At 40.1% G+C, this 26,611-nt stretch overlaps 2 protein-coding genes across 5 annotated transcripts; one reads left to right on the top strand and one right to left on the bottom strand.

Annotated features, from left to right (window-relative positions):
- Window positions 1-1,498: 1,498 nt before the first annotated feature.
- Window positions 1,499-15,942, bottom strand: LOC311043654 (gamma-glutamyl hydrolase). 4 transcript variants are annotated; one of them, XM_084054965.1, is made up of 11 exons: window positions 7,857-9,506; window positions 7,356-7,409; window positions 7,076-7,146; window positions 6,217-6,331; window positions 5,956-6,006; window positions 5,537-5,621; window positions 4,134-4,272; window positions 3,376-3,482; window positions 3,007-3,100; window positions 2,698-2,835; window positions 1,499-1,765 (listed from the first exon to the last, which is right to left on the bottom strand). In XM_084054965.1, coding segments are annotated over exons 1-11 (975 nt in total). In that variant the 5' UTR covers window positions 7,859-9,506; the 3' UTR covers window positions 1,499-1,646. The 4 variants fall into 4 exon arrangements, 2 of the variants coding, with proteins under 2 accessions (XP_083911091.1, XP_083911092.1); XM_084054966.1 differs by having other exon boundaries at window positions 7,356-9,506; XR_014600626.1 differs by lacking the exons at window positions 1,499-1,765; window positions 2,698-2,835; window positions 3,007-3,100; ... (2 more) ...; window positions 5,537-5,621; window positions 5,956-6,006 and adding exons at window positions 9,507-9,611; window positions 9,851-9,957; window positions 10,201-10,272; ... (3 more) ...; window positions 14,501-14,591; window positions 15,806-15,942 and having other exon boundaries at window positions 6,253-6,331; window positions 7,076-9,321.
- Window positions 15,943-16,939: 997 nt separating this feature from the next.
- On the top strand, window positions 16,940-26,435 carry ostf1 (osteoclast stimulating factor 1). The gene is made up of 10 exons (XM_084054967.1): window positions 16,940-17,072; window positions 20,221-20,267; window positions 20,461-20,511; window positions 21,946-22,009; window positions 23,248-23,301; window positions 23,443-23,550; window positions 23,990-24,039; window positions 25,751-25,829; window positions 25,954-26,052; window positions 26,233-26,435. The coding sequence occupies exons 1-10, from the start codon at window positions 17,039-17,041 to the stop codon at window positions 26,289-26,291; spliced, it is 645 nt and encodes a 214-aa protein (XP_083911093.1). The 5' UTR covers window positions 16,940-17,038; the 3' UTR covers window positions 26,292-26,435.
- Window positions 26,436-26,611: the final 176 nt, after the last annotated feature.

Raw genomic sequence — 26,611 nt, 5'->3', positions numbered from 1 at the left:
AAACGGGTAAACGTCAAAGAAAGAATGGGCGATGTTACGTCTATTGCGGACACACCGTCTGAATTAAAACCAGGGAATGATGGATGGATTCCCCGCTGCGCACAGTTGACTCTGTTATTATTAGACGGCAAGAACACTGACCTAGCATCAGGGTTGCCAGGTTGGGTGAAAGAAATAAGCAACCAGCTCTATGAAAACAAGCCCAAAAGAAGCGACTAGGCTGCATGAGGCCTTTAACCTACATACATTACATACATCGGCTATTTGAAAATAGCAGGTCTAAAAGCACACAACGCGTCGCGATGTGACGCGTTGTGTGCTTGTAAACCTGCTATTTTCAAAAATAATATTTACATTTTAAAAACACAAATCTTGTAGGGGGGGTCACCTGGTATAAAATATTTTCATTTTAAGCCTAACCCTAATTTGGGGGTCCTTGACTTGAAAATGTTTGAGAACCACTGATTTAAATAACATTGGGAAACAAGCCCAAATAAGCAACTACACTTTAGAGACAGACAAGCCCCCCCAAAAAACGCAACCGAGCCACAGGGCCACTACAAATATGTACAAGCAACTTACCAGAAAAACAAGCCCAAAGTCGCTTATAATAAGCGGACATGGCAACACTATAGCATCTGTGTTGAAAACTGGTACACTGGCTCGATGTTCCTCTGCCCCGCCCCCTATTGACAGCCGATGAGACCAATCCTCAGCAGTGATGGAACAAGTGCTCAAATGTTTTACTTTAAGTAAAAGTATCAATACTGCAACGTAGAAATACTCTGTTACAAGTAAAAGTATGGCATTCAAAAGTGCAAACGTATTGGTATCGAAAAGTACTTAAAGTACCAAAAGTGAAAGTACTCATTATGCAGAATGTCCCATTTCACATGTTTTCAAATGTATAATTCTTTTTGGAAAATAAAAGATCTACAAACTCACAACACATCACAATGGTCTTGTAGATCGGCTATTTTCAAATAGCCAAAGTTTAAATAGGACTGTGTGGTTAATGTATGTTTTGTAATAATGATCCAAATCTACAAAGTGACCAGTAAGTTTTCAAATAATCGTAGTGGGGTAAAACTACAATATTTGCCTCTGAGATGTAGTGGAGTTGAAGTAAAAGTATTGAAAATTGGAAATACTGTACTCCAGTATTGTACTTGAGTAAATGTACTTAGTTACTTTCCACCACTGATCCTCAGCCCTTGTTCACTTGTGTTAGATAGATGGACTGTGCATGCTGCATGTGCCTGTAGATACTCAACTCTCACATAATTAATATTCCTTCACCTCAAGAGGATCTCTGTAGTCAGTAGGAGTTTCTTTCAACATGTTATTTAATCAAGTTTTGCACATGGTGCAAGGTCATTCTAAACAATGATTAATAGCCACCAATAATTAACAGGACTCCTACTAATCAATGAAAAAATGCAAAACTATTTGAAATGATTGATATCAAGCATTAAATGCCTAAAAGACTGTGAGAGTTGTGGTACAGAAACTGGTTTTCAGTTTGTCAATTTAATACAAATTTTATTCAACACAGAATGGTTTAACTTGAGTCTGTTATGATCAAAACAAGCAGATTGGCTAAGTCCCTTTATAAGTAGAGTGCAAGAAAATAAAACTTTAAGATCTCAGAAAAAATATATTTGTTCATATGCTGTGAAGTTTCCAGCGAAGACAGGAGTGTGGTTGTAAATCAGTGAAGCAGCCTCTTCCTCAGGCGTATCAAAATGATGCAAACTTCTCTTACCTAAAGAGAGTGAACATGGGAGTAATGTAAGTAAAAGAGAATGCAATAATTGTAATTACGTGTATATTATCTTTTTGTGCTTTCTTTTACCCCTTTTCTCCCCAACTTAGTCATTATTCCAATTGATTCCTCCCCACACGTCTGTGTTGTTACTGCTGCTGAATCCTACCAGTGAGGAGCCCCCACCGGGAGAACATAGAGCCTTTGTCCTACTCCTCCCGCCCAACACTCCTGGCTGACAGGTACCGCCCCAGCCCGTAGGATTATGTGCAGTGACAATTCTCACCCTCCCTGCCCGGCTTCCCTCCCCTGAACACGGGCCAATAGGCTCTATGCACAGCAGCCATATTGAAAATAAATAGGGGCCTCTTCCTTACTTCCTTCACAGGTTTTACCAATGATACTAATGAAGGCTCTGTTCCATTTAGTGTAGCACAGTGGCTCTCCAACATTTTTTATTTCAATGACGCCCATAACTCTGAGAGTTATGGGCGTATAACAACAAATGGAACCAAATGGTTCCAATTGTACACTCTCAGAGTTACACACCTGTAAGGGGCCATTTGGAACCCCCTCAAGGAACCATGAGGGTCCCTGGACTCACTGGTGTAGCATAGTGTTTCCAGTGAGCCAACATGCACAATATCTGCACAGTGACTCTGTTTGACCAGAATGGAACAGAGCCTTCATTAGTATCATTGGTAAGGAAGTAAGGACGAGACCCAATTTCTTCCCAATATGGCTGCTGTTCATAGAGCCTATTGTGTTCATGTAGACACTCGACAAAGCCGGATGCACCACGGTGGATTTGAAACCCATGACCTCCTCGTGAGGCGGACAGGAACTTTACCACGGCGCCACCCAAGCGTCATTATATAATTTTAAAAGCAGTAAGCATTATAGTTGTACAATTTGGCCTACAATTCTGTTACCTTCGTTAACAAAAAACTCGGCGAGGAGAGAGGCTACACGGACAGCGTTTTTGGAGTGAGGATAGTGACTTCTGGGATTCCACTGGAAACGGTTCACCTCTGGGTGCCACTGAACACCATAAAATGGATATCTCTTACCTGGAAGAGAAAAGCACACAGTAAAATACTCGATTCGGTTACATTTGTACACTCTCAGCGTCACAAATTGTGAGTGAGGATTTTACCGCGCACAAACATTTTATTCAACTGTTATTTAAAAATATATATATTTGTGTGTGAAACGAAACAGTGATCAAACATCTTGGTGACCTTCCATGGTTGAGACAAAATTGGCTCCATTCTCAGCAATGTTTGTAGACAGGATGGAGAAGAAATTTCGCAACTTCTCATTGTCTTGGAAATTCTGCAAGAAGGAATAATCTCTCTGTAATCGTAATCGTAACCATGCAGGATGAAATAAACCCTTTACATCACACAGTACACAACATTATTGAAGGCATACATATTGGTTATGATTATTTATTATGTGTATATAAATTATTTATATGTTTTATTGAAAAAGTTAGCTCAGGAACCATTGGTTCCCAAGGTTACTTAATACTTATGCTACTTGATCACAAATAGGATAAAGACAAACCAGGGGATGTGAAATATGCGCTGGTTGACATAAGAATCTACCTTTTTCGTGACTCCATAGTGATGAAAATTACCCGTGAGAGGTTCCTGAGACAAGGCCTTCATGACGTCACTGGGAAAGTCCTCAAACATTCTACTGGAATAAGACTCTGGAGGGATAGACGGAAGGAGGATGTTGAGATTGACATACAGATATTTACCATACAAATGCACTAGTTATTTATTAGGAATAGTGGAAATATTGAGCATGAGGCTGTGGAAAAACACAAGTGGTCCCTGTTCAGTTACCAGTTCCCCCTCAAGTTTTAGAATTAGCAACTACTGACACCATGTGGTATAATTTAGCACATGCAGTTTTACAGACATTTCTAAATTCTTCTACAAAGCTTGAGTGAAGTCCATTTAAAAAGTAAAGACTCAAATGACATTTATGGTAATTAATGGCTCATTTATATTTTGTTGTAAATCACAGTAATTCAGTAAATCAGTTATTTTCGGCAAGTCATGTGGTCATAAACTGACCCAATGTTCATCAGTATGTTGCCAAGTCAACCTCCAATGGAAATATAATACACTGACAGATAAAATAATTGTAGGAGGGGGGGCCTAGTATAGACCCCTGGGGGACTCTGGTCAATAAAGTATAGGGTTTAATTGGTTAACTTTGTATGGCACTCTTTTAAACAAAATTACAGCCATCAAAACAAATAGACCATTAAAAAAAGGATTATAAACATATATAAAGACAGTATAAACACAACAACTATGTAATGAGAGGGACATGGCCTCGTTGTGCCTACCTGCAGTGAGGTTAAGGGGCAGCGCTATGTTCTCAGCTTCGGTCTTTGTCAGCAGATTTTCGCCACACACTAGCACAGTCAGTAGCTGCAAGCCCAAACACGTACCCCAGATGGGAAAGAAGTCTCCTGCATCATTGGCCTGAAATACACATATAGCTATTAGCACCTCAAGGTTTCAGTGCAGTGTTTATGTCAGAGGTTTATTTGTTTGAAACCTCTTTTAAAGGTGGATTTAGGGGGCACACCTGTAGGACTACATCAAAACATCCCTGGTTCAATTCTGGCATGAAACATCTGTTGCATGTCCTTCCCCATCTTCTGCTCTCAGTTTCCCATCTATCTACTATCGTATCTAAATAAAGCAAAAATCTGCCTTATAATATAATTGCAATCAAATTAACCAATTTTCTATAAAGTTCTAGTTAGCCCCTCTAAGCATATTGGCTTTCCTGCCTATTTATTAATAGGGCAAATGCAGACAATAATCTGCATTTGTATTTTATAATGTATAGGTAAGTCACTATATAAACATTTGTGGTAAACATCTTCCACTGTGTCCAGCCCTTTTGTAATTATTTCATATTTAGAGAAAAAAGAATCCTTGCTGCTTCAACAGCTGCAAAAAGGCCATTCTTAAGAGCTGGTTTGATGTGGGTATTGTGTTGATCAGAGTATGGGCTGCAATGTTTTGCGATATTTGTCTTCTGAGAGAAAAAAAGCTGAGAAACTAGTCTCTTGGTCACATGCTATACATGGCATTCCAAACTTCTTTTGATATACCATTCTTATAATTTATTTTACTTCTATTTGGTTATTTTCTCCCCAGACCCTCTGTCCTCTGAATGACCTCTTATTTATCTTGTTAAGTGCATTTATAGTTTAAGAGCATGTATGGTAGTTGCCTGCATTCTTTCCCGTATGCATATGTTTCAGAATGTACACATGCCCATTTGTGTTTTATGATTTTCTGTTGCACTTTGGTGGATTTTCGCTCCTACATGCATTTGTTTATGTTTTTTGGCCCAGAGAGTTTGACTCAGTCTATGCATGACACTCTGCATGCTACTTTACTAAACTTACCAGTCTGGTGTGGGATGACCATGATCACTTTGCCTTTAGTTCAATCGTGACTTATAATGCACACTCATATTTACTTTTTCTTTGTACCCCCTTTCTTATATATATTTTTCAATTCCCCCCTTTTTTCTCCATTTATGCTGTTTTGTTAGTCTGCTTGGTTGTCTGTTTTGTTTGTTTATTGCTGTACACCTTTATGTATTAAAGTCAATACAAATGTGTTCATAAAAAAAGTATACTGTAGATAGACACTAACAGAGCCAGAAAGTCAGGCAGTCAAACAGGCAGAAAAGACAAACTGCACTACTGGCAGAGATGTTCTTTACCTTCAGGGCCATCTTGTAGAAGACCCCTGCCACCCTGGCAAAGTCTGATGTCTCTATGTCCGATGATCCACCAACCAGAAGCAGGCTAGACACAGATCATATATTTAAGAAACCTCATATGTCCAAAACTGTTACTTTTCAGGATTCAAATACAAAAACAGCAAAAGTAGCAGATCTACAAGCTTGAAACGAGTTGCCTCGCGCTTCGAGCTTGTAGATCTGCTACTTTTGATGCTTTTGTGTGACGCTGTAGTATGATCAAGTAGAGAAAGAGAGAGAGAGATTTATTGTTTTCTCTATCTGCACTTGTACTTTGTGTTAAAGTTATATTTTTGTGTGGAGCAGACTATATAGGCTATACAGTATGCCAGTGCCACAGAGTAAGCTATTAGAGATAGCTGATGTATAGGGTTCCTCACCCATTAATTGAGTTGAAGATCTTTTCATACTCAGCAGTGCTATGAGTCAGTCTGTGGGGGAAATAACACAGTGGAAAGATGATGGAATGAAGGTAAGCTACATACAGTAATATGACACGACGTCTACAATCTGTAATTATAGTGACCTGTTGTTCCAAACCAGCAGCTCACGTGAATGCAGTAGAAATGCAAGTCAGACTGGTAGTAGCCTTGTTTAATGGCTATTATTATTGTGCAAATACAAATTGAAGACAGGCTTACTTGATTGGCATAACTCTGCTTCCCCCTGATTCAATGTATTTGACATAGGCGGCAGATATATAGGTGCTCCCAAATGGTTTCATCACGTCGTCTACCACAATCTGAGTCAAAATACCTGTGTGATACAAGCGGAATGCGTTGAGATAGCACATTCGTTCAACAAGGCGACCAAATAAATTAAAGTAGGTTACTATGGTACATAATAGGCTCACTTTGCTTTGATTAGTTTACACTTTACTTATGTCAAATTTACAGTGCTGTAAAGTAACTAAGTACATTTACTCAAGTTAGAGGTATTTTTACTTTACTGGAGTATTTCCAATTTGCTGCAGCCTACTCTTACTTCTACTCCACTACATCTCAGAGACAAATATTATACTTTCACTCCACAACAATTATTTGAAAACTTTAGATACTAGTTACATTGTAGATTTTGATTATTATTACAAAACATACATTAACCTCTTCAGCCCTACAGTATATACAATTCGGCCATTTGAAAATAGCCGCTCTACAAGCTCACAATGCCATTGTGAGTTTGTAGATCTGCTATTTTGAAAAGATTTTTATAGGCTACATACATACATCAGAAAACTTGTGAAATCGGACATTTTGCATAATGAGTACTTTCTACTTTTGGTACTTTAAGTACATTTTGATACCAATATTGTACTTTTACTCAAGTCAATTTTGAATTCCGGACTTTTACTTGTAACAGAGTAATACATACATGTACATACATACATACATACATACATACATACATATTGTAAAATATGTGAGTACTTTTTCCACCATTGCAAATTAGTTTTGTTACCTCAATACCTTCACAAACTCTTTCACAAAATGCGCAACTTACCAATGATCGGTCTGTCGTTAACAGGTGTCTGTTGGCTGTCGCGATTCATCGACACTGCCATACTGCAATAACTAACATAAAGTAAACAAAATGACATATATAGTGCCTTGTCCATAGCTACGGTCTTGATTAATGAGACCTGTACACACAGCTAAAGGCACGTAGGAAGTGTTTTTAAAGGAAGCTGTGGTAGTGTGAAATGTTTTAAGGGAAGTGAGGAAAAAACATGCGCTGGCAAGCCTGTACTGTCCAATTTAGCAAATGTTAATATTCCACTGACCTCCTGTACTTTTGGTAAACGCGTGACGCTTTGAGAAACTGCCTTTCTGTAACCCTGTGTTTTGCAAAAGTAGCATAAAGGTCGCAGATGTTGAGTCAGTGCGATACAGTTGGTACAGAATGCAGGGAGGGACACATTCCTGCAGTTCTGTTCAGCAATGCAAAAAAACACAGTATGAAATGACAGTGAATAAAGACCTGAAATAGGCCTACAGCTCATAGTGGTTGCATTAGCCTATACAAGCACTACAAGTAGCCTACTTACAAGTTTTACTGGATGGACTAGAAATTGGATGGACTAGAAAGTTCTAGTTCATTCAGTAACATTTGAAATAAAAGTTTGATGTTTTCTTGAGTCAACTGAGAGTTTAACACTGGAAAAAAACATTAAATAGTCAAAATGAATAAAAGGAAAAATGCATCATAAATGAAGAGTCATTCATTACTAAATACAAATATAGAGTAAAAATGTTGCGATTAAGATACACAACAATGTCCTTACATTATAGCGTAACCCAATCATTGTATTGTGTATAGCGTTCTGCTTATGTTGGTACAGTAAAAATCATGACATTGAGAGAAAACAACAAGGTAATGGCTCCTGAACAGGCAGTAACATACCCACAATGCATTGCACAAACAGCCAGAGGCGAGCTGACCTAATTTCAGGAATAACATTAAAATTGTTGTGTTCAGGCATTATGTTAGAGATGGTTAAGTTCAGGTAAGGTCGAGTGGCTAGTCAAAGCTATATCCCCTCCTCCTCACTGCCTGGCAAATTAGACCAACAACAGTTTGTCTGCAGACAAAACAAGTCAACAGACCCGTGTCATCAGCCTCACCCTCCACAGTTTGCTGAAAACACCACCGTCATTGACCAAATCACAGTCAATGGTGAGATGGCCTACACAGAGGAAATGAGAGCCCTGACATCATGGGGTCAGGATAACGTCCATCTCAACATCTGCACAACAAAGGTGATGATTGTGGACAACAGGAAGTTGCAGGGAGGACAGTCCAACATTCATGGAACTGATTAAAACAGTGCACCACATAAACAGGACTGCCAGCCATGCAGGACCTCTACTACACCCAGAGGAGTAGAAAGAAGCCCAGATAATCATCAGGGACCCCGGCCACCCAATTAATGCATTGTTCACTATGTTACTGTCTGGCAAGTAGAGCCAAACAGAGCCATAAGACCCCAGAACTCTTAACTGAGAAAGTGTGACCCCCACATCCCCATACACTCACATGATACAAAACAAAACAAGAATTTATAATCAATCAATCAGCCATTCATGTTACATAAATGTTATTTAAAAAAATCTGAACATTGCCGTGTAGCAAATAACAATATGACACAAATACATCAGACAAATATTACAAATTGTTTCCTTTGTTTAATCTCTTCTAAAACTTACTGTATAGTTGAAAGGCCTTTCCATAATTAAAATTTTGACATTGAGTTGAGTTGAGTTCAATTCTCAATGTTTTTATTTCACACTGCAGATTTTATACATGCCATCTTATATTCTGTTATTTCTTGATTTTTATATAAAGCACTTTGTAACTTTGTTTTTATAAGTGCTCTATAAATAGAGCATATTATCATTATTAATAATAATAAAAAGCAGCTAATGAATGTGGAAATACTGTACTTGGTGAGCTGTATCTGGTAAAGAATCAAAGTTCAAATGAATAAGACAGACATTAATAATAAAAATGATAATGTAAACAGCATATAGCTCAGTGGATGGAACAAGCATCTCTTCTGTTCCCAGTAGCCCATTCCAGAAGGCTTTTATGGCATCTACTTTATCAGTAGTATCCTTCTTTAAAATGACAACAAATTTAACCCAACCCTTAGTCCTCTGTAAACAGAACGCAGCAAAATAGATGAATTAAGAGGTATTGCAAATGCAAATGCAAAAAACATCAAAAGCCTGTCATCAAAAATCTGGTGTCTGGATTGAGAAAAAAAAGAAAGAAAGAAAAAAAGATACCACAAAGCTAGTTGATATCTCTTACAGGGTTGTACAAAAGTAGTTACTCAACTTGTGTGTAGCGAGATTGTTGAGCCAGCAGATAATAAAGGAACTAGTAGCAATCTAAGAAATTACACAGCCAAACTAATATAACTACGACCCACCTCTGCAACCCGCAAACTAACACATCATCCTTTTTATTTCCGTGGTAACATCTTCATACACAGAGGCCATCAACTCCTTCTTTGACTTTAGTCCATCCAGTAAAACTACAAAAGAGAGATAAATATTGGGATTTTTTGTTTATATTCATCACCATTGAAACTCACTATCACGATCACTTTCATCACTGCTTTTGTTGTTGTTGTTGTTGTCTTTACAACCAACAGCAACCTGTCATAGTATACATCATAATCTTTCATACCACAATCAATCACATTAATAAAAATATCATTGTCATCATCACATTCATCCGAGAAGGGTATCAGCCACAGATATCTCTACTCACCGACGCCAGACACCACCCTGTCCATCTCCTGCCGGTTCTTCAGGTACATTGGCCACACGTATCCGTCAAAGTAGCCTGGGGGATCTGGGGGTGTGTACACCCTTGAACTGACAAACAGAGAAGGGGGCTGAGCAAACACGTTGACATCTAGACCTTGTTTTCCTTGTCATTACCATAAAGAAAACCCTGAAATTCACGTCAAAGCAATCACGTTGCATTATGTATAACATATCAATATTTGTATTGATTTATTTTATTGTTCTTCTTTCTTAAATATTTGTTGAGTATTCTATTAAAGTAAAGGTAATTCTAGAAAATTATGCAAGAAAAAAGAAAGGAAAAGAAAACACCTTCTTCTCTCCTTGCAGACATCATAAGGGATTTCCAGGAAATATCTTTTGTCCATAACTTCACTCAAAGGCCTGCCAATCAAAAATAACTGCAATATTAAGTTATAATATAATATTTAAAAACACATTTGCTCATTCCAACACATAAATGGAATTATATAGAGAAAATGCTACAGCAGGTCAGACTGAACACTCCTTGATTTACCTGAAGTTAAAAATAAGGAAGCCCTCCACTATGAGCAGGAACACCTTCTCTTCCACTGACGTTGCTGTGTGCTTTGCTGTAAGACCTTGCTGTGCCAGGAATGACGCAGGGTCTCTTAACCATGCCTTCACCTCACTCATCATCGTGTCCATGTGCAGGGCATCAAGTGCTAATCAGATAATAATTCAAATATACAGTAAATTAAATGTTAGGCGATTGTGAAGTGAGATTTCCTTAATTTGGTGAAGTATGTTACCATAGGTTTTTACCAGTGACAGATTATGATCTTCACCAATGGTTTGAAAAGAAAAAGTGAACTGACCTACTGAGGAATTTGTTTGGTGAAAGGTCAAAAGTTCAGAAAAATGTAGTGTTGATAATATTTCTAATTATAACACCACCATTACACTATTAATGTCATGCACCCCCTAGAGGCAACGTTTGGGAATCCCTGCATTCAACACATACCAAACATTTAAATTGTCATGGTGGGGACAGGGCAATCACAATCAGGCTGACAGTCACAAACAAGTGAATCAAAATAATCAAAATAATCAAAATGTAAAAATGAATTTGTAAATAATAACAGAATTGGGGAGAAATTATAAATCATGATGTAATAGGCATGCAGCATTGCACAAATCGTGATTATTGCATATCGTAATATACTGACTGAATGACATGTATAGGCAGATAAAGCAGCCCTACTGTCATATTGCTTGAAGCTATTGCTGTCCACAGGAACCACAGAATCATCCTAAAGAGGAGAGAATCCACAGTTAGGGGCTCACTTTCTCATCATTATGCCTATAGCCTACATGTCGAGATCAAACTATTTGATATCACTGAGCAAGATAGCAGTAAAGTTTCAAGTTAACCCCATCTACATGTAGTGCAGACAGTATTTGTGGTTTGTGGTGGGCGTTGGTCTGCTACCTTGAAGAATGCATCCTGTGCAATGATGAAGCTGTTGGGTATTTGCTGGTGTAGACCTACTGAAAGGGTCGACTTTCCTCCATTCGTCATCCTAGACAGACCACACAGGACAGTAGATAGTACAGCAGCTTAGTGAAATGATACTTCACTTTGGTATAGAAGCATGAAATTTGGCACAGATACTCTCCAAGGTCTACTCTTTAGGAAAAAGGCGCGTGCCACTCAAAATTCCAAGATGGCGGGCCCCAAAATCCAAGATGTCCGCCCAAAAATGTGTTTTTTCCTTTATAACTCAAAATGCCTTGATTTTAAGCCCCATAAATATATTGAAGTTGAATATAAAGTTGGGTATCGTGGACATTTTGGTACCAAGTACATGTCTGTATCCATTACGGTTCTTGAGATACAGCATGTAGAAACTTGTACAGACTCGGGAGAGTGATACATTTGTAACATTGATGGTTGTTAAGTGAATATGGTCATATGAAAATGTTATTTTCATAATCTTTTACTTTCCTTAGGTTTATAACATAGAACTCTTAAACCAGACTTTTTTTCAAGATGGCCGTCAAATTCTCATTATATCAAACGTACAGCAGATTAGTGAAATGATACTTCATTTCAATTTGTTCCTGGGATAAGGGGTAGATATCCCCATGGCCAACCCTCAACCTGGAGGCCCAGGGCGCTGCTTTGTCTGCCTCCTCCCCTTTGACCTATCCGGCTTAGTACTGTACTGCAACAGCTGCGCAATAGCCTGGTCGGACTGTGAACTGCCAAATCTCAGCTGCGATTTGATGTCGGTCCCATGTTCTACCATACCAATGAACTGCAGGAGAGTTGGAGGAATGGCATCTTTGATACATCCCTCATGGAACGTTCCATCAAATCTAGACTTATGGTCCAGAATTTGTTTTCTCAGGATTTTTGCAGCTTTGGCTACGATAACTGCCTCTGAGTATTCAGATGCTTGAGAGAGAGCCAAGCCAACATCTTTCTTGAAAGCCAGGAGTACATATTTGCCTGTTTTGTTCGCTGTGAGTTCAGGGATCTCTGCCAACAGTTTTTCCTTAAGTCTAGTACAGTTTACTGTAGGGGAGTTAACACCCAGTTGCTCCAGACGCTGCTGGTACAGGTTGCACATATCTGCAAGTCGGAATGAGGTAGGACCATCAGAACTGTGACTGGTGTCTACAATATAGTTCACCAATTCACAGAGAGCCTGAGGAAAGAGATCTGTTTGAACTGTTTCACTCTGAAGGGACTCAAGTCTTCTGAGGTGGAGTTTCTCCCTGTTGTAAAGACAAGCGAGGCACGCTTCTGCCATTGCACGCTCCTGTGCAATGGCATCACCCCCACTGAGTTTAGCCAATAATTTACCATCAATCAGTGTGTGTGCACATTCACTACATTCATGTAGTCTGTTGTTTGTGTGCATTGTCATGACCTGGCTGAGCTCAGATGCAGGAGATATCTTATCACAAAGAAAGCAAACCTGATCATCCTTACTTTTTTGCATCATGGATCTGCGATGCTTTACTTGGCTGTCATCTGTTTCACTGCACTGAGTATTGGAGTGTCTCTTCCTTGCACAAAGTAACTTTGTGTTGGTGAACAAAGCTTGACAGTTTAAATGGTACTTTGCTTGGTTCCTTCTCAAAGTAGCTTCTATCCCACCACCTTCATCCAGCCTTCCCAGGTACAGGATCATTGGCATTTGCTTGATCTCATGGAAGAGTGGAACGTTGGTGGCGAGCATTGTATAGCCATCATGTTGAAGAACATGATGGGTAGGTGGTGATTGGAGATCTTCTTGTCTGTCTGACAAAGACAGCATTTCTTCCAATCAGTTTGCCTCTTGGCTAACATTGGGTTTGCATTTGCCATGTCTGATTAAGGCCGAGGGGTTATCCTTATATACCACCTTAATCATAATGCTACACATTCGGGTATGGGATTCAACTAGGCTTGGGTCACCTACACCTAGCCCAATCATTCATCCAGTGCCATTTAAGTCCTGTGTGATCTGTACACCTTCCAGGTAAGAATACATGAACAAGTCTTGTAATGCCCCACTTACCCTTGGCTCGGCTCTCCCGCGCTGGCACAACCTGTCAATTCAGGTGCGGCTATCTAACTACATCTAACTAGTTTACTAGCTAATTGACATGGGGCTGTTAGACAGCATTTGGGACACTAAACAAAGCTATACTATCACTACTAGACAACAACTACAGTATTAGTACAACTAGATCAGCTGGCACTGAACCCCATGCTGAGTTCCACAGCAGTGATGTCACCAGTGTGCCCTGGTTGTGTAGTGACATTCACTCTACTATACATAATTATTAAACTCATTAAAATGTTCTCTCATACTGATACATGAATCAGCAGCATAACAAAACCCTTGCTGAATATTTTTGCTTAAATGTATGTTACACTTTGAAAAATTGACATAATGAGCATTCGGTATAAGTGGCAGACATCTTGAAAAGTGTTGTCATCTTGAATATGAGGGACAAGCACCCTTTCACTAAAAAAAACCTTTAGAGTGTACTTATATACTTGCATCACTGTTTGAACGATTGATATAATGAGAATTTGACGGCCATCTTGAAAAAAGGGCTGACATCTTTAACTAATAAGACAACCCTCAGGTTGTCTTAATAGTAAGTAACCCAACTGAAAATATCAGGTTATGAGAGTAACATTTTCATAAATCCATGTTCTCGTAACAACAATCAATCTTACAAAATTCTCAATTTTCTTTTCCGGGTATACACAAGTTTCTATATGATGTATCTCAAGAACCGTAATGGATACAGACATGTACTTGGTACCAAAATGTCCACAATACCCAACTTTATATTCAACTTTAATATATCTATGGGGCTTAAAATCAAGGCATTTCGAGTTATAAAGGAAAAAGCACGTTTTTGGGCGGACATCTTAGATTTTGGGGCCGCCATCTTGGAATTTTGAGTGGCACGCGCCTGTTCCCTAAAGAGTAGACCTTGGAGAGTATCTGTGCCAAATTTCATGCTTCTATACCAAAGTGAAGTATCGTCTTGAAAAAATGAGCAGTAAAGTTTCAAGTTAACCCCATCTACATGTAGTGCAGACAGTATTTGTGGTTTGTGGTGGGCGTTGGTCTGCTACCTTGAAGAATGCATCCTGTGCAATGATGAAGCTGTTGGGTATTTGCTGGTGTAGACCTACTGAAAGGGTCGACTTTCCTCCATTCGTCATCCTAGACAGACCACACAGGACAGTAGACCTATGTTAATTATTTGCTAGCTTTTTTATGGTTTACCTCTTTGTTTTGTAAAGCACGCCAAGAATAGGCTACCTGCAATACAAGCTTCACTCACCAGAAAGGTGAGATTATAGCCTACCTACACCAAGGGTTCCCAAACTTTTCAGGCCGCGACCCCCCAAAATAATCATATTTGAACTAGTGGGGACCCCCCACCCTGGACAAGCACGCTTGAATGGATTACATTTAATTTGACTCGGTTCCACAGATAAATATTGTGAATCCGAGCTCACAACAACACCTCGCACTGCAGGCGGTGTGAGCTTGTAGATCGTCTATTTTCACAATGTTTGGCCCTTTCTTATGTATTATTTGCCAATTTGATATTCAAAATGTCTTAAAAATCATTAAACTGTCACTTTAGAAATGTACAGATACCCTGTATACACTCATACTGTATGTTGGTTTGTTTACTGTTGAGTGAGAAAACAATGTTGCACATTAAGCTAATCATTTGGGGACCCCCTCCCTGGTGTAATTTGTGTTCAAGAATTTGGTAAGCAAGAAAGTGAAATATTTCATTTTCGTCAGTACTGACATTGATTAAAGGTAGGGTAAGTGATATTTTTGGGTTAAAACAAAAAGTATTTTGTTAAAAGGTTAAAGCACTATATTCTGATAGTAATCATTGCTATAGAGTGTTTGTTCAGTAACAGGAGTCTCCCTGTCTCTCCAGCTCTTTAATAAACAGAAAATACATTTTCCGGTAGGTGTCAAAATCTCAGCCAATCAGGAGAAAGTACCCATTTTTAAGCTTAATTTTCATAGTGTTCCAGTTCCAATTTTGCCTGCTCATTTCTTACTGTCATCACTTCCAATTTCACTTGTTTAATCTATATCCTGATTGAGTTCTCTATCTTTATTGGATAAAATTGGAAATGAAACTGAAACTGAAACGAAAATGCATTTTCTGTTTTATAAAGAGCTGGAGAGACAAGGAGACTCCTTTTACTGAACAAACACTCTATAGCAATGAGTACTATCAGAATTATATATAGCTATTTAACACTTATTTTAACCAAATAAATCACTTACCCTACCTTTAAATAAACTAACTCGAAATGGGAGACCCTGGGAGGGAGAGAAGGATTGTATAGCTACCTCTGCCTGTATTCAAATAAGTGACCATGCATGCTTTTAATGCTTACCCGCCAATGCCAACAACCAGCGTCTTCATTGATCAGCTTGAAGTGTCTGTTATCTGATACAAGAGATAGCAAGGTGACAGGGTGACGTTCATAAAACAGGTATAAAAAAACAACAACACTTACTACCAGTTTACTAACCTCACGTCACAAGTTTACTACAAGGAAAAGTTGCGACTTTCCTCCACTCCTTTCCGCTATTAGTTACTCGTGATTCGCTGACATTACTAATGTGATGCAACGCGTCACTGACGTCCGGTCCTCCTCCTCCATGTGGTAAATAGTACCTTTGAACCTATGCTTTGAACACTCCAGTTGGTGGTCTGGTCTGCAAGTATGAACCTTACTCCCCCCCCCCCCCCCCCCCCCCCCCCCCACACACACACACACACACACACACACACACACACACACACACACACACACACACACACACACACACACACACACACACACACACACACACACACACACATATACACGTATTGTGTTCAAGAATTTAATTTAATGTTTTTTTTATTTTTTTTTAGTATTTATCAGAATCACTTCTGCTCAGACAGAACCTCATTTTTATTACATTCAACATTCAGAACACCCCTCAACAATAATTCAATTAAAATACAAAAAAAGTAAGAAAACCTAACACCAAAGGTACAGGGTCGAACACATCTCTTCACAGCTGAGAAATCAACCTGGAAGTGTCCACTTAATTTATGAGTGGTTGCCACATCTTTAAAAAGCCTTTGTAATGATCATGTATGATGTATGTAAGTTTCTCTAAGGGCAGTATCCTTATATATATTTATATTTATATTTATATTTATATTTGCCTTAATTACTAATCAATAATTACATTTTCGATTGTTGCTTGGAACACAGACAAGAGTAGAATACTTAAGTAGAATAGTAGTATTCTACTTCAGTAGAATAACCGGTGAAGTAGAATAGAGTAGAAGAGTAGACACTAGTCTACTAGACAGTAGAGTAGAATAGAATAGAGTAGAAGAGTAGACACTAGACAGTAGAGTAGAGTAGAATAGAATAGAGTAGAAGAGTAGACACCAGACAGTAGCGTAGTAGAGTCAGACAGTTGTGACAGTTTTCTCTTGCGCATGCGTACTCCACCTTTCCGCGTCGCCCGGAGTGAGTAGAGTAACTTCCTCATTGGAAGAGTCAGAGCCTTTTTGGCCGAGCGACGTTTCTCTCTACAATAACTATCATTTTGAGACTCGCATCATGTCGAAACCTCCTCCTAAACCGGCCAAGCCAGGTAAGGATAGAATTACGGTCATTTGTGATGGATTTTCCGTTGAAATTGTCCCTACTGTGTTGCGAGTGAGCGCTGCGAACGCAACACACCTTGGCAGCCAATATGAAAGCTGATGTATTGGGAGGGCGGCGGACGGACGCACCAACACCGGCGGTCGGTGCGAACTTTTGACATATTTCAGTCGATACTAGTCTGTACGAGTTTGATCCTCCTGTCGACATTCTACAGAAGGCGTCTGGTTGTTCACTTTAGTTCACGATGCAGTTCATAAACGCAGCCAAGTTTTTATTATAGTAAGAAAGCAGAAATCCAGTGTAAGCCAAAGGCCTCCTCTGTCCTCACCGACTTCCCCCTTATTAACCATCATCCATGCAGAGACACTGCAGGTCGGTGGAGAGGGTGACAAAGGCTAAAAGTGCTGATTAATCAATATGGTTTGCAGTGGCATCATTCGTGCTTCCTGGAAGCTGATTCTGCAGTCTGTCATGTTCCCTGTATCCCCCCCTTCTTGGATATGTATATTAGAAAGTAAATATAATGAGCAGTAGATTGCCTCAGCAGATTCTGATCCATCATATTTTGTCTGCTAAAACTGGCAAATTATATGACCACGATGGAAGTTTTGCATGTTTGCTTTTTATTCAGCCTGTCATCGCTAATTTTAGAATCAATAATTGCAAAGACCCTCTTACCTGGTGATGTCAACAGGTGTGCATTGTCCTTTTTCTAGTGTTCTTGACAGATGACTGCCTGATGCAGGGTGGAGTGAGAGAAGGGGGAGCTTGTGGTCTGACTCTGAACTAACCATGAGTGATATTGATTTAACCCTTGTAGAGTTACATTGTGTTGTCTGGTGCTCTCCTGCACACACTGTCCCTGTCGTTTGCCACTTAGTCTTACAGTTGGCTGGATACATTATTAAGAACTGCAAATGAAAGCAGTTAAAGTACTCAATGGAACTTGCATTTATCCTTAATTAAAGTTTGATGTTTCACTCACTGAAAAATATTGGCTCTTGCTTGCTTATTGAGATTTTTCTTCAGAGAGGAGGGCTCATGTTCAGGCAACTGGAGAAGAGGTGCACCGTGCAAAGGAAAAGCAAAAATGTAGCAACAAGAGTAGACATGACACGTTCCTTTAATGCATGTTTATCACCCCAAATTATGCAATCTTTAGGGGCAGCCCCTTTTGGCCCCTTTGAGAAAGGCTACCCCTTGTGTGATGAGTCTTGCTTCGACCTCTTAAACACAGGCTTTTACACATTTTAAAACGCATGCACAGCACACACATTCAGCACTGGCATATGTTGGTTGGAATTTGAATAGATTGACTGATGATGTAGCCTAGGTGTAATACAGTAACAACATTTTTACAAACTGGTCTCTGGAAAATCTATATCCATGAGGCTCATGCATAAACAAATCTAAGCTGGAACAGGTCTCAGAACAAGAAGCCACACCCACTGGTATGAATGCTGGGTAAGATAGAGCCTAAACCAAATCTTTATTGGTCCAAGGCTACTGAATGAGAGTGGCAGGCCTTAGGTAGTGATGTTGTGGACTTCATGCACAAATTGGGGCCGGGGGTTGAAGGTCAAGCAGAAATCCTTGGGACCAAAAATAGTGCCGTTGGAAAGCGTCCTGAAATATTAATGCATGGGGGAAAAAACATGTTACTCAAAGTCAAATCCAGAAGCCATATATGCAAAGAAAATACACAACGTACACCACAGCCTCTTGGGATTCAGCTTGTCCTCTAGATGGGCAGGGAAAGAAAACCTGAGCATTTAAAATGCTGGGCTAGTCAGCACAGGCCTCTGTGCGTTGAGAATGACAGGACTAGGCCTGTCGAGTAGACATCACTGGGCTGGCTGTGTTGAACAGAGCCAGGCTTGTCTAGTGGCTTAGCAGCTTTAGAAACAGCCTCTCTTCATTCTGGAACAGTGGGCGAGTGTGTTGGATAGAATCATTTAGAAACGGCTAAGTAAGGCTAATATTGAGGCTTGTTTATCTATTGAGCTACAGTTTTCAGACCAAATGTCTGACATAATGAATCTGCTGACCAAAATTTGAGGTAGACTTCTGATCACTTAACATTAAAATGATATTCATATAAACATTTCAGCAAGAAGCACTAGACTTGTTATTATTACAGCCTAGGCTAGCTTACACATATAGGCTATACTACTCTACTCTACTGCAACTAGAAACAGTAAAGCCAAGCAGAAAATGTAATTGCGAAATGTCTTTGCACTAGTAGTGATTGAACAAGATTTTAGGCTTGCCTTGTCTAGCTATTTAACTAACAAGTTGGCACTAATGTGCCATAGGGCCATTTATTATGGTAAATTCAGCTGCTTGACCCATATGCCCTTACATACAGTACAGTCATCTTTGTTGTCTGTTTTGCAGAAAACATGCTTCTCCAAAGAGACAACTTTTCAAAATAGACAAATCCTGAGTACCTTTCTTATACACACACACACACGCGTGTGTGTGTGCACACACACACACACACACACACACACACACACACACACACACACACACACACACACACACACACACACACACACACACACACACACACACACACACACACACACACCTGTGTATAGGAAACCTACTCGCTTGTAAATGTGTATGGTCTGTAGGAGAAAAACGAATAGATAAAAGAGGGATTCTTTAAGTGCTTTTCCTCGGCCGCAACCACTCAGGTGGCATTCCATCAGCAGAGCTTAAAGACAGTCCCTGCAGCTAGCATGTCCCCCCACATGCCCTGAGGGAAGCTCTGTCCCAGGGGTGCAAGGTCTCGGAGCAATGCATGTGAATGTGCTGTTCACTGTAACTCAATAGCAGTCACAGTTTGAAGGCTTTTGGTCCCAGTCCTACCAGACAAACTATTTGTTTCAAGTTTCTTGAGAAATAGTGGGTGATCCAAAAGGGAACGTGAGAGAATGTTATGTCCATGTGAAAATAGCCCATACAAGCTGACAGGATCGGCTTTTTTCACTAATTAGAAGGTTTTTGATTTTACGATTTTTGCTTATAATGACATACCCAAAATAGAGATAGATTATTTGATTATCGATTAGTTCGATTAACTGTTGCACCGCCATACAACTGCCATGTTTGTTTACTCATTCTAGGTCAGGTCAAGGTGTTTCGAGCCATGTTCACTTTTGACCCAAGAACGGTAAGATTTGTTTGTCATTTAGATTTATTACATTTGATTGATCTACTGATAGTTTACATTGTTTTTGTTATTAATTAATACAATTGGTGAAATGCCAACTGTAAATGTTAAATTTACCCACAAATCCTTGCAGCAATTGGCACTCCCATTTTTATTTGTTTGACCAAACCTTTGATTTATGTTGGTTCCTCAGCCAGACGAGCTGTACTTTGAAGAAGGAGACATCTTGTACATCTCTGACACCGTAAGTCATGCATCCATCAGAGATTATTTAGAGTTACCTGCTGTCCTCAGGCTGATTTATACTGTGGCTATGGCAGTGTCACATGCTGAAAATGGCACATCTGCGTGTGACACCATTGTACGTGTATAAATTCAGCAGTGTATACATTCAGCATTCCACTTCATGTCCTGTCTCATTGCTATTTCATATTTCTTTGTTTCTCTGCAGTCTCTGTAGGTTTTTACTGCCTCTCTTCACATCTTTCTTTCCTCTATTGTGTCCATGCATATTTCAGTTTCTTTTTTTTCTTCTAAATTTAGAGTAGCCAATTATTTTTTTACCACTTTTTCTCCCAAGTCGTTATGCCAATTGATTCCTCCCCATACACATTGCTGTGTTGTCACTGCTGTTGTATCCCACTGACTCACCTGCCAGTGAGGAGCCCCCCCCAGGAGGACGCAGAGCCTTCGTCGCACTCCTCCCGCCCAACACTCCCCGCTGACAGGTGCCGCCCCAGCCCGTAGGAGTACGTGCAATGAGCGTTATCAACCTCCCTGCCCGGCTTCCCTACCCCGAACACGGGTCAATTGTGTTTGTGTGTAGACGCTCGACAAAGCCTGATGCACCACGGTGGATTTGTACCCACAACCTCCATGGTGGTGGGCAGGGACTTAAAGGGCAAGACCACTTTGGTAGAGGTTTGGGTTGTGTATTTACCTTGCCATGGTGTAACTCCAAAGGTGGACAACAAATCAAAAATAATTGCTCCATTGATTAGAAATTGATAATTCAAAATATGCTCCTCATTGACTTACATTGTACGGTGAAACAGCTCTCAAAGTCACTCTTTTAGCACATAAACTAACACAAACAAAGCTGATTCAGAGAATATAGAACATCACCAAACCCAGTACTGTTTGTTTTTTTAATAACAATGTCAACTTCCTGTTGATTTTACTATTTGAAGATCCGGATCCGGATCCACGGATCCAGTCCGGGTTTTCTTCTAAATAAAAATAGCAAAATCAACAGGAAGCTTACATTTTTATTTTAAAAGAAAACAGTACTGGGTTTGGTGATGTTCTATATTGTCTGAATCAACTTTGTTTCCGTCCATTTATGTGCTAAAAGAGTGACTTTGAGAGCTGTTTCAGCGTATAATGTAAGTCAATGAGGAGTATATTTTGAATTATCAATTTCTAATCAATGGAGCAATTATTTTTTATTTCTTGTCCACCTTTGGAGTTACATAATGGCAAGGTAACTACACAACCCAAACCTCTAACAAAGTGGTCTTGCCCTTTAACCACTGCGCCCAATATATTATTTCAGTTCCCGTTCCTCTTTTCTCCCTTCATTGCTGGTTCCCACAATCTTTATTTTTCATTCAGAGTGCGTAAGAAACAATGGCACTGCATAGTCAGTAGGATTTCACTGCCTGTCTATCCTTCTTAGAGTGACAGTAATTGGTGGAAGGGGACATGCAGAGGAAGGACGGGACTAATCCCTAGTAACTACGGTGAGTAGATAACATGTTAACATCGTTTTGAACATCATCAATTTGGTCACAAAACTAATATTAGTCTTGGCATCCCTGTTTTGTGCCCCCCCCCCCCCCCCCCCAAAAAAAGCGTCCGATCAAACTGACAGTAGATTTTGATCTTCTGATTGGCTACTGACTACCGCAGAGGGGATTCGCTTGTATTGTAAATATCCATTAGTTGTGTTTACACAACGGGTCTAATTTAAATACTCACAGCTCACGGAATGCTCCATTTGAGAGGGAGAGAGAGAGAGAGGACTACCCTACCCTACCTGAGCTCCTGCTAAATTGTGTCCAAAACAAAGTCCAAATGTGTGGTGCAGGTAACCTCGCGTCACCAGTCTTTCCACCTCGGAGGAAAGCCTGGTATGCGTTACTAAAGACCCATATGATCCGGTCTAGGCCACGCCTACTGAAAAAAAAAATGGAAAAAGAATCATCTTTCCGGATTGTCGCGATACGTTTTTGCGGTGCCGCTTTGTTTTGGTTCCCCAATCCCTATTTAAATGGAATAGAATTTCCCCGTGGTATAATATGGATAATACAGACGCTAAATAGTCTCCGGAAAGCACACTCACATTTATATTTAAAAAATAAGCTAAACTACACCGCATCAAGGATTTTATTAGGACGGTCCTATTTTGGGGTGAGACGTCTTTCCGGTTTGTCGCGATCCGGTCGCTGATGACGCAGATGACGTGCCCGGTGACGTAGGGCTACTTCCGCTCCCGACCGGATCATATACCCGAAAAGGAATGCTGCCCAGGCTAGGTGCAGGTGCTAATATGTTAAAGTTGATATCATCCTCTTTAGGTCCTTGTAAAAAAAAGTCTGGGTTTATTCCACTTTGAATGTATTTCTAGTTTAAGTAGTAATATTTTGTAAAAGACAGCACGCAGCTGTGTAGCTGTCAGCTGAAATGATACCATGGGATAAACCAATGACATCACCCCCCCACAAACAGACCTAGTATGTAAACAGCAGAAGCTCTAAGCTATACCTCACCGTCTTGTTCTTGTTTAATTTGATCGTGCTTGTGCTTTCACAATATTAAGTTGATTTCACAGCAAGAAAGCACAATGTTCACACAAACGTGTCACGGCAAAAGGCTCCATTTGGTTACATTTGAACAATGTTACAAATTGATAGGTGCTCCTTAATGACTGAATCTTGGGTCCTTCACAAACTTTTATGTTTTTTCATTGACCAAACAGTGGCCGAACAGGCGGAGTCCATTGACAACCCAATGCATGAGGCAGCCAAACGAGGTGAGCTGACCTTCTGCAGACTTGCATGTTTCTACATCTTCACCTTTTCAGTCATAGAGGCATCACGACATTTGCATTTTTAACAAGTCCCTTTTTTTCTTTTTGTATTACTGTGTGTGTGTGTGCGTGTGTGTTTTCCAGGCAACCTCAGCTGGCTGAGGGAGTGTTTAGAGAACAAGGTGGGAACCAACGGACTGGATAAGGCTGGAAACACTGCCCTCTACTGGGCCTGCCATGGGGGACATAAAGGTAATGAACCACAGAAAGAGAAGAGACTCAATTAAATAAATCTGCTGATATGATGGAAAAGTTACTTCTTTGAAGCATTATTGAAGATACTAGGTTGATAAAGATCTCAGTGTCAGAATATAAACCGAGCATGTTCAGAATGAAAGAATTGGTTCAGACCTATTATACTGTAGGATGTAATTGTTTGTAATAGTTTTTAATGTCCAACACAAAAGCAAGTAGTCTTGTTGCGTTAGTGCATACATATCTGAATAATTGACTGAATTACTAATTGTATGAAGCCGTTATTGACAGATAGCAAATTGACTGTAGATGAGGTGAGCACAACTTGAAAACAGGAACTTGTAACCTATGACTGTAATTCATCACCATTCCTACATCATATTTATGCCAACAACATGCCATTAACTAAATCATTTCTTGTTTGTTTCTGTGACAGATGTGGTGGAGCTGTTACTGGGCCAGTCCAATGTGGAGCTCAACCAACAGGTTAGAACCATTTAAGACAATCATTCATTTAACATCATTCGTATGGACCAGATGACGGTTCCCTCGCTACAGGTTAACAGGGCAGTATCCACTATGTCAGTGGTTCCAAAATGGTGTGCCTTGGGATTTTGTACCAACCACACATTATTATTGCAATACATGCAACTTTACAAAAAGTAATGAATTATCTTTTTTCTTTTACTATATCAGTATTTTGTGTACTTTACAGAGGCAAATGCTGTATCCTGTTTTTAACCACTTTCAATCTGGCGTCCCTGATTTGGACATGTCATTATAGGTGAAAGTCTGACATGATTTCCTTTTGCCACGCTATTTTGGCTGTGAATACAGGTGTGCCTTGCACATTTGACTTGCCCTTTGGCATGCCTGGGTCACAAAACATTTTATATCTTGGGATGGATAACGATGACAAGGCTGACATCTTTATGCAGCGTTCTTGTCTTAGTTTTAACAGGGTTCCCACCCTTGATCAAATGCAAAAGGCCTGACTTTTCCATGACTTCCCATGACTACAAAAGTTCCATGACCTAATAAACCGTAGATGCTATGACTTGGGTTACGGCAGATCTCAACTGTGAATTAGCAGCACGATTGACAGTTTAGCATGGCTGCATCCCAGGGGTGTAGATAGAAATCCTGGTTCTCCTATTAATAACAACTGGCAAAAAAAACCTGCACGGATGAAACCATTTCCTGATTGAGTAGGAATACTTTATTTTTTGAGTACTCACTAGTGTTGCGCGGGTTGACCCGCAGGTTACCCGCGGGTCATTGTGTGGGTTCATTCCCGACAGCCTGATGCTGCTGTGTCTCACAGCACTGCAGTTATCCGATAGATCAGCCTATTCTTCGTACCATGGTACGAAGATCAGACCTACAAGCTCACAACACGTCGCAACGCGCCGCGTTGTGAGCTTGTATGTCTGCTATTTTCGATACACAACAACACCGCCATACGGCGAAGCACAAATGAAGCTTTACACAACAGCTGGATCTCCTCCTAATCAGCGCTGCGTACGGTTGGTTCGCTCGGGTGTAATGATAAACAGAACCTGGTGCCCCGAAGTGATAGAATATGAACCAAGCCGGACCCACTTGATGATAATAAAACCCGTCAAAACCAGAACACGTGTGAAAGTAGACAGTTCTTTGGAAAGTTGCTTTGTGCTCATCTCTTTCGGGTTATAGGAACGATGTGGTGTAGAAAGACAGCTCATTGCAAAGTTGCACAGGTGACAAGCAGCAGAATGCTTCTCAGTACACCTTTTGAAATACTACCAAATCACTGACAATTTGGACACAAAGAACTGTCCGAACAGATGTGTTCAAGAAAGGGGGGAAAAACCTAGATAAATATTCGGGGGTGGTTCTTGACGTCGGCGCTTACTTAACATTTAGTGTTTCTGCCATTGACTCACATGACAGTCTCTGTAGTACATTTTGCAACCAAAGCTACTGCAATATACATTTTCCAGGCATGCTTGCCACCACAAGTTGAGTCAGTGGCTTTGGTGAATAGCTAGGGAATTTAAAAAAAATGAGACTCACTAAATTCTCTGATATTCCATGACTTTTGAAAATTCTGTGACACTCCAGTGATATTCCAGTTTTACTGAGGCAAATGTTTCATTGTAATGATGAAATGTAAAAAGTGCGTTCTTTGCGAAAATGAGCTTTTTTTGTGTTTCAGAATAAACTTGGAGACACTGCTCTGCATGCTGCTGCCTGGAAGGGATACTCCGACATAGTAGAGATGTTGCTGAATAAGAGTGAGTATACCCTTTCACATATTATTTCATACAATTACACCAATGTGCATGTTCCACTTTCTGCCTGTGTTTTTCAACAGCACTATAGCTCCCAGGTATACAGTGTTAAATCTGTGTGTTTCAGATGCAAGGACAGATGTTAGGAACAATGAGAAGAAGCTAGCTCTTGAGATGGCCACCAACGCCCAGTGTGCCTCACTTCTCAAAAGGAAACAGGGAAGCAGTAAGTCACAACCAACAGCAGGTGGCAGCCTTGCATCCTTCACCAAAGAGATTAGGACACACACACATACAATAACAGAGGTGGTTGCGGAATCATCAGCTGTACATGCCTAAAAATGTCACATGCAATAATTCCCCCTCCCCCAGGTCAGGTGTTCATTTGTCATTTTCTGTGTTTCAGACATCACCCGATCCCACAGCAACGCAGAGGAGTACCTGGATGATGAGGATTCAGACTGAGTTGGCCATGTTGAAATGTTACCACTGTCATCCATTCAGTTCAGGGAGTCCAGGAGCGTGTCGTTTTGCTACAAATCTAGAATGGAATTCTCATCTCGGCTTAGATTTTGATTTCCATTCTAGCTCTGTAATCTGCTCAGTCGTCAGCCCTCTGCCCCACATCGATGTGAATTTCACAAGCATTCATTTAGTGCCTTTTCTTTATTTTGTTTTATTTTTTATTATACAATTTTCTTCAAAGCCAAGTGCATTTTCACATACAGAGCACAAATTGTACACCGTGGGCAGAGGGATGGAAATGTGTGTGTTTGTGGATGCGA

This window comes from Gymnoscopelus microlampas (assembly GCF_963454915.1).
Source record: "Gymnoscopelus microlampas genome assembly, chromosome: 4".
Taxonomy (NCBI): Eukaryota; Metazoa; Chordata; class Actinopteri; order Myctophiformes; family Myctophidae; genus Gymnoscopelus; species Gymnoscopelus microlampas.
This window is presented reverse-complemented; position numbering and strand designations above follow the sequence as displayed.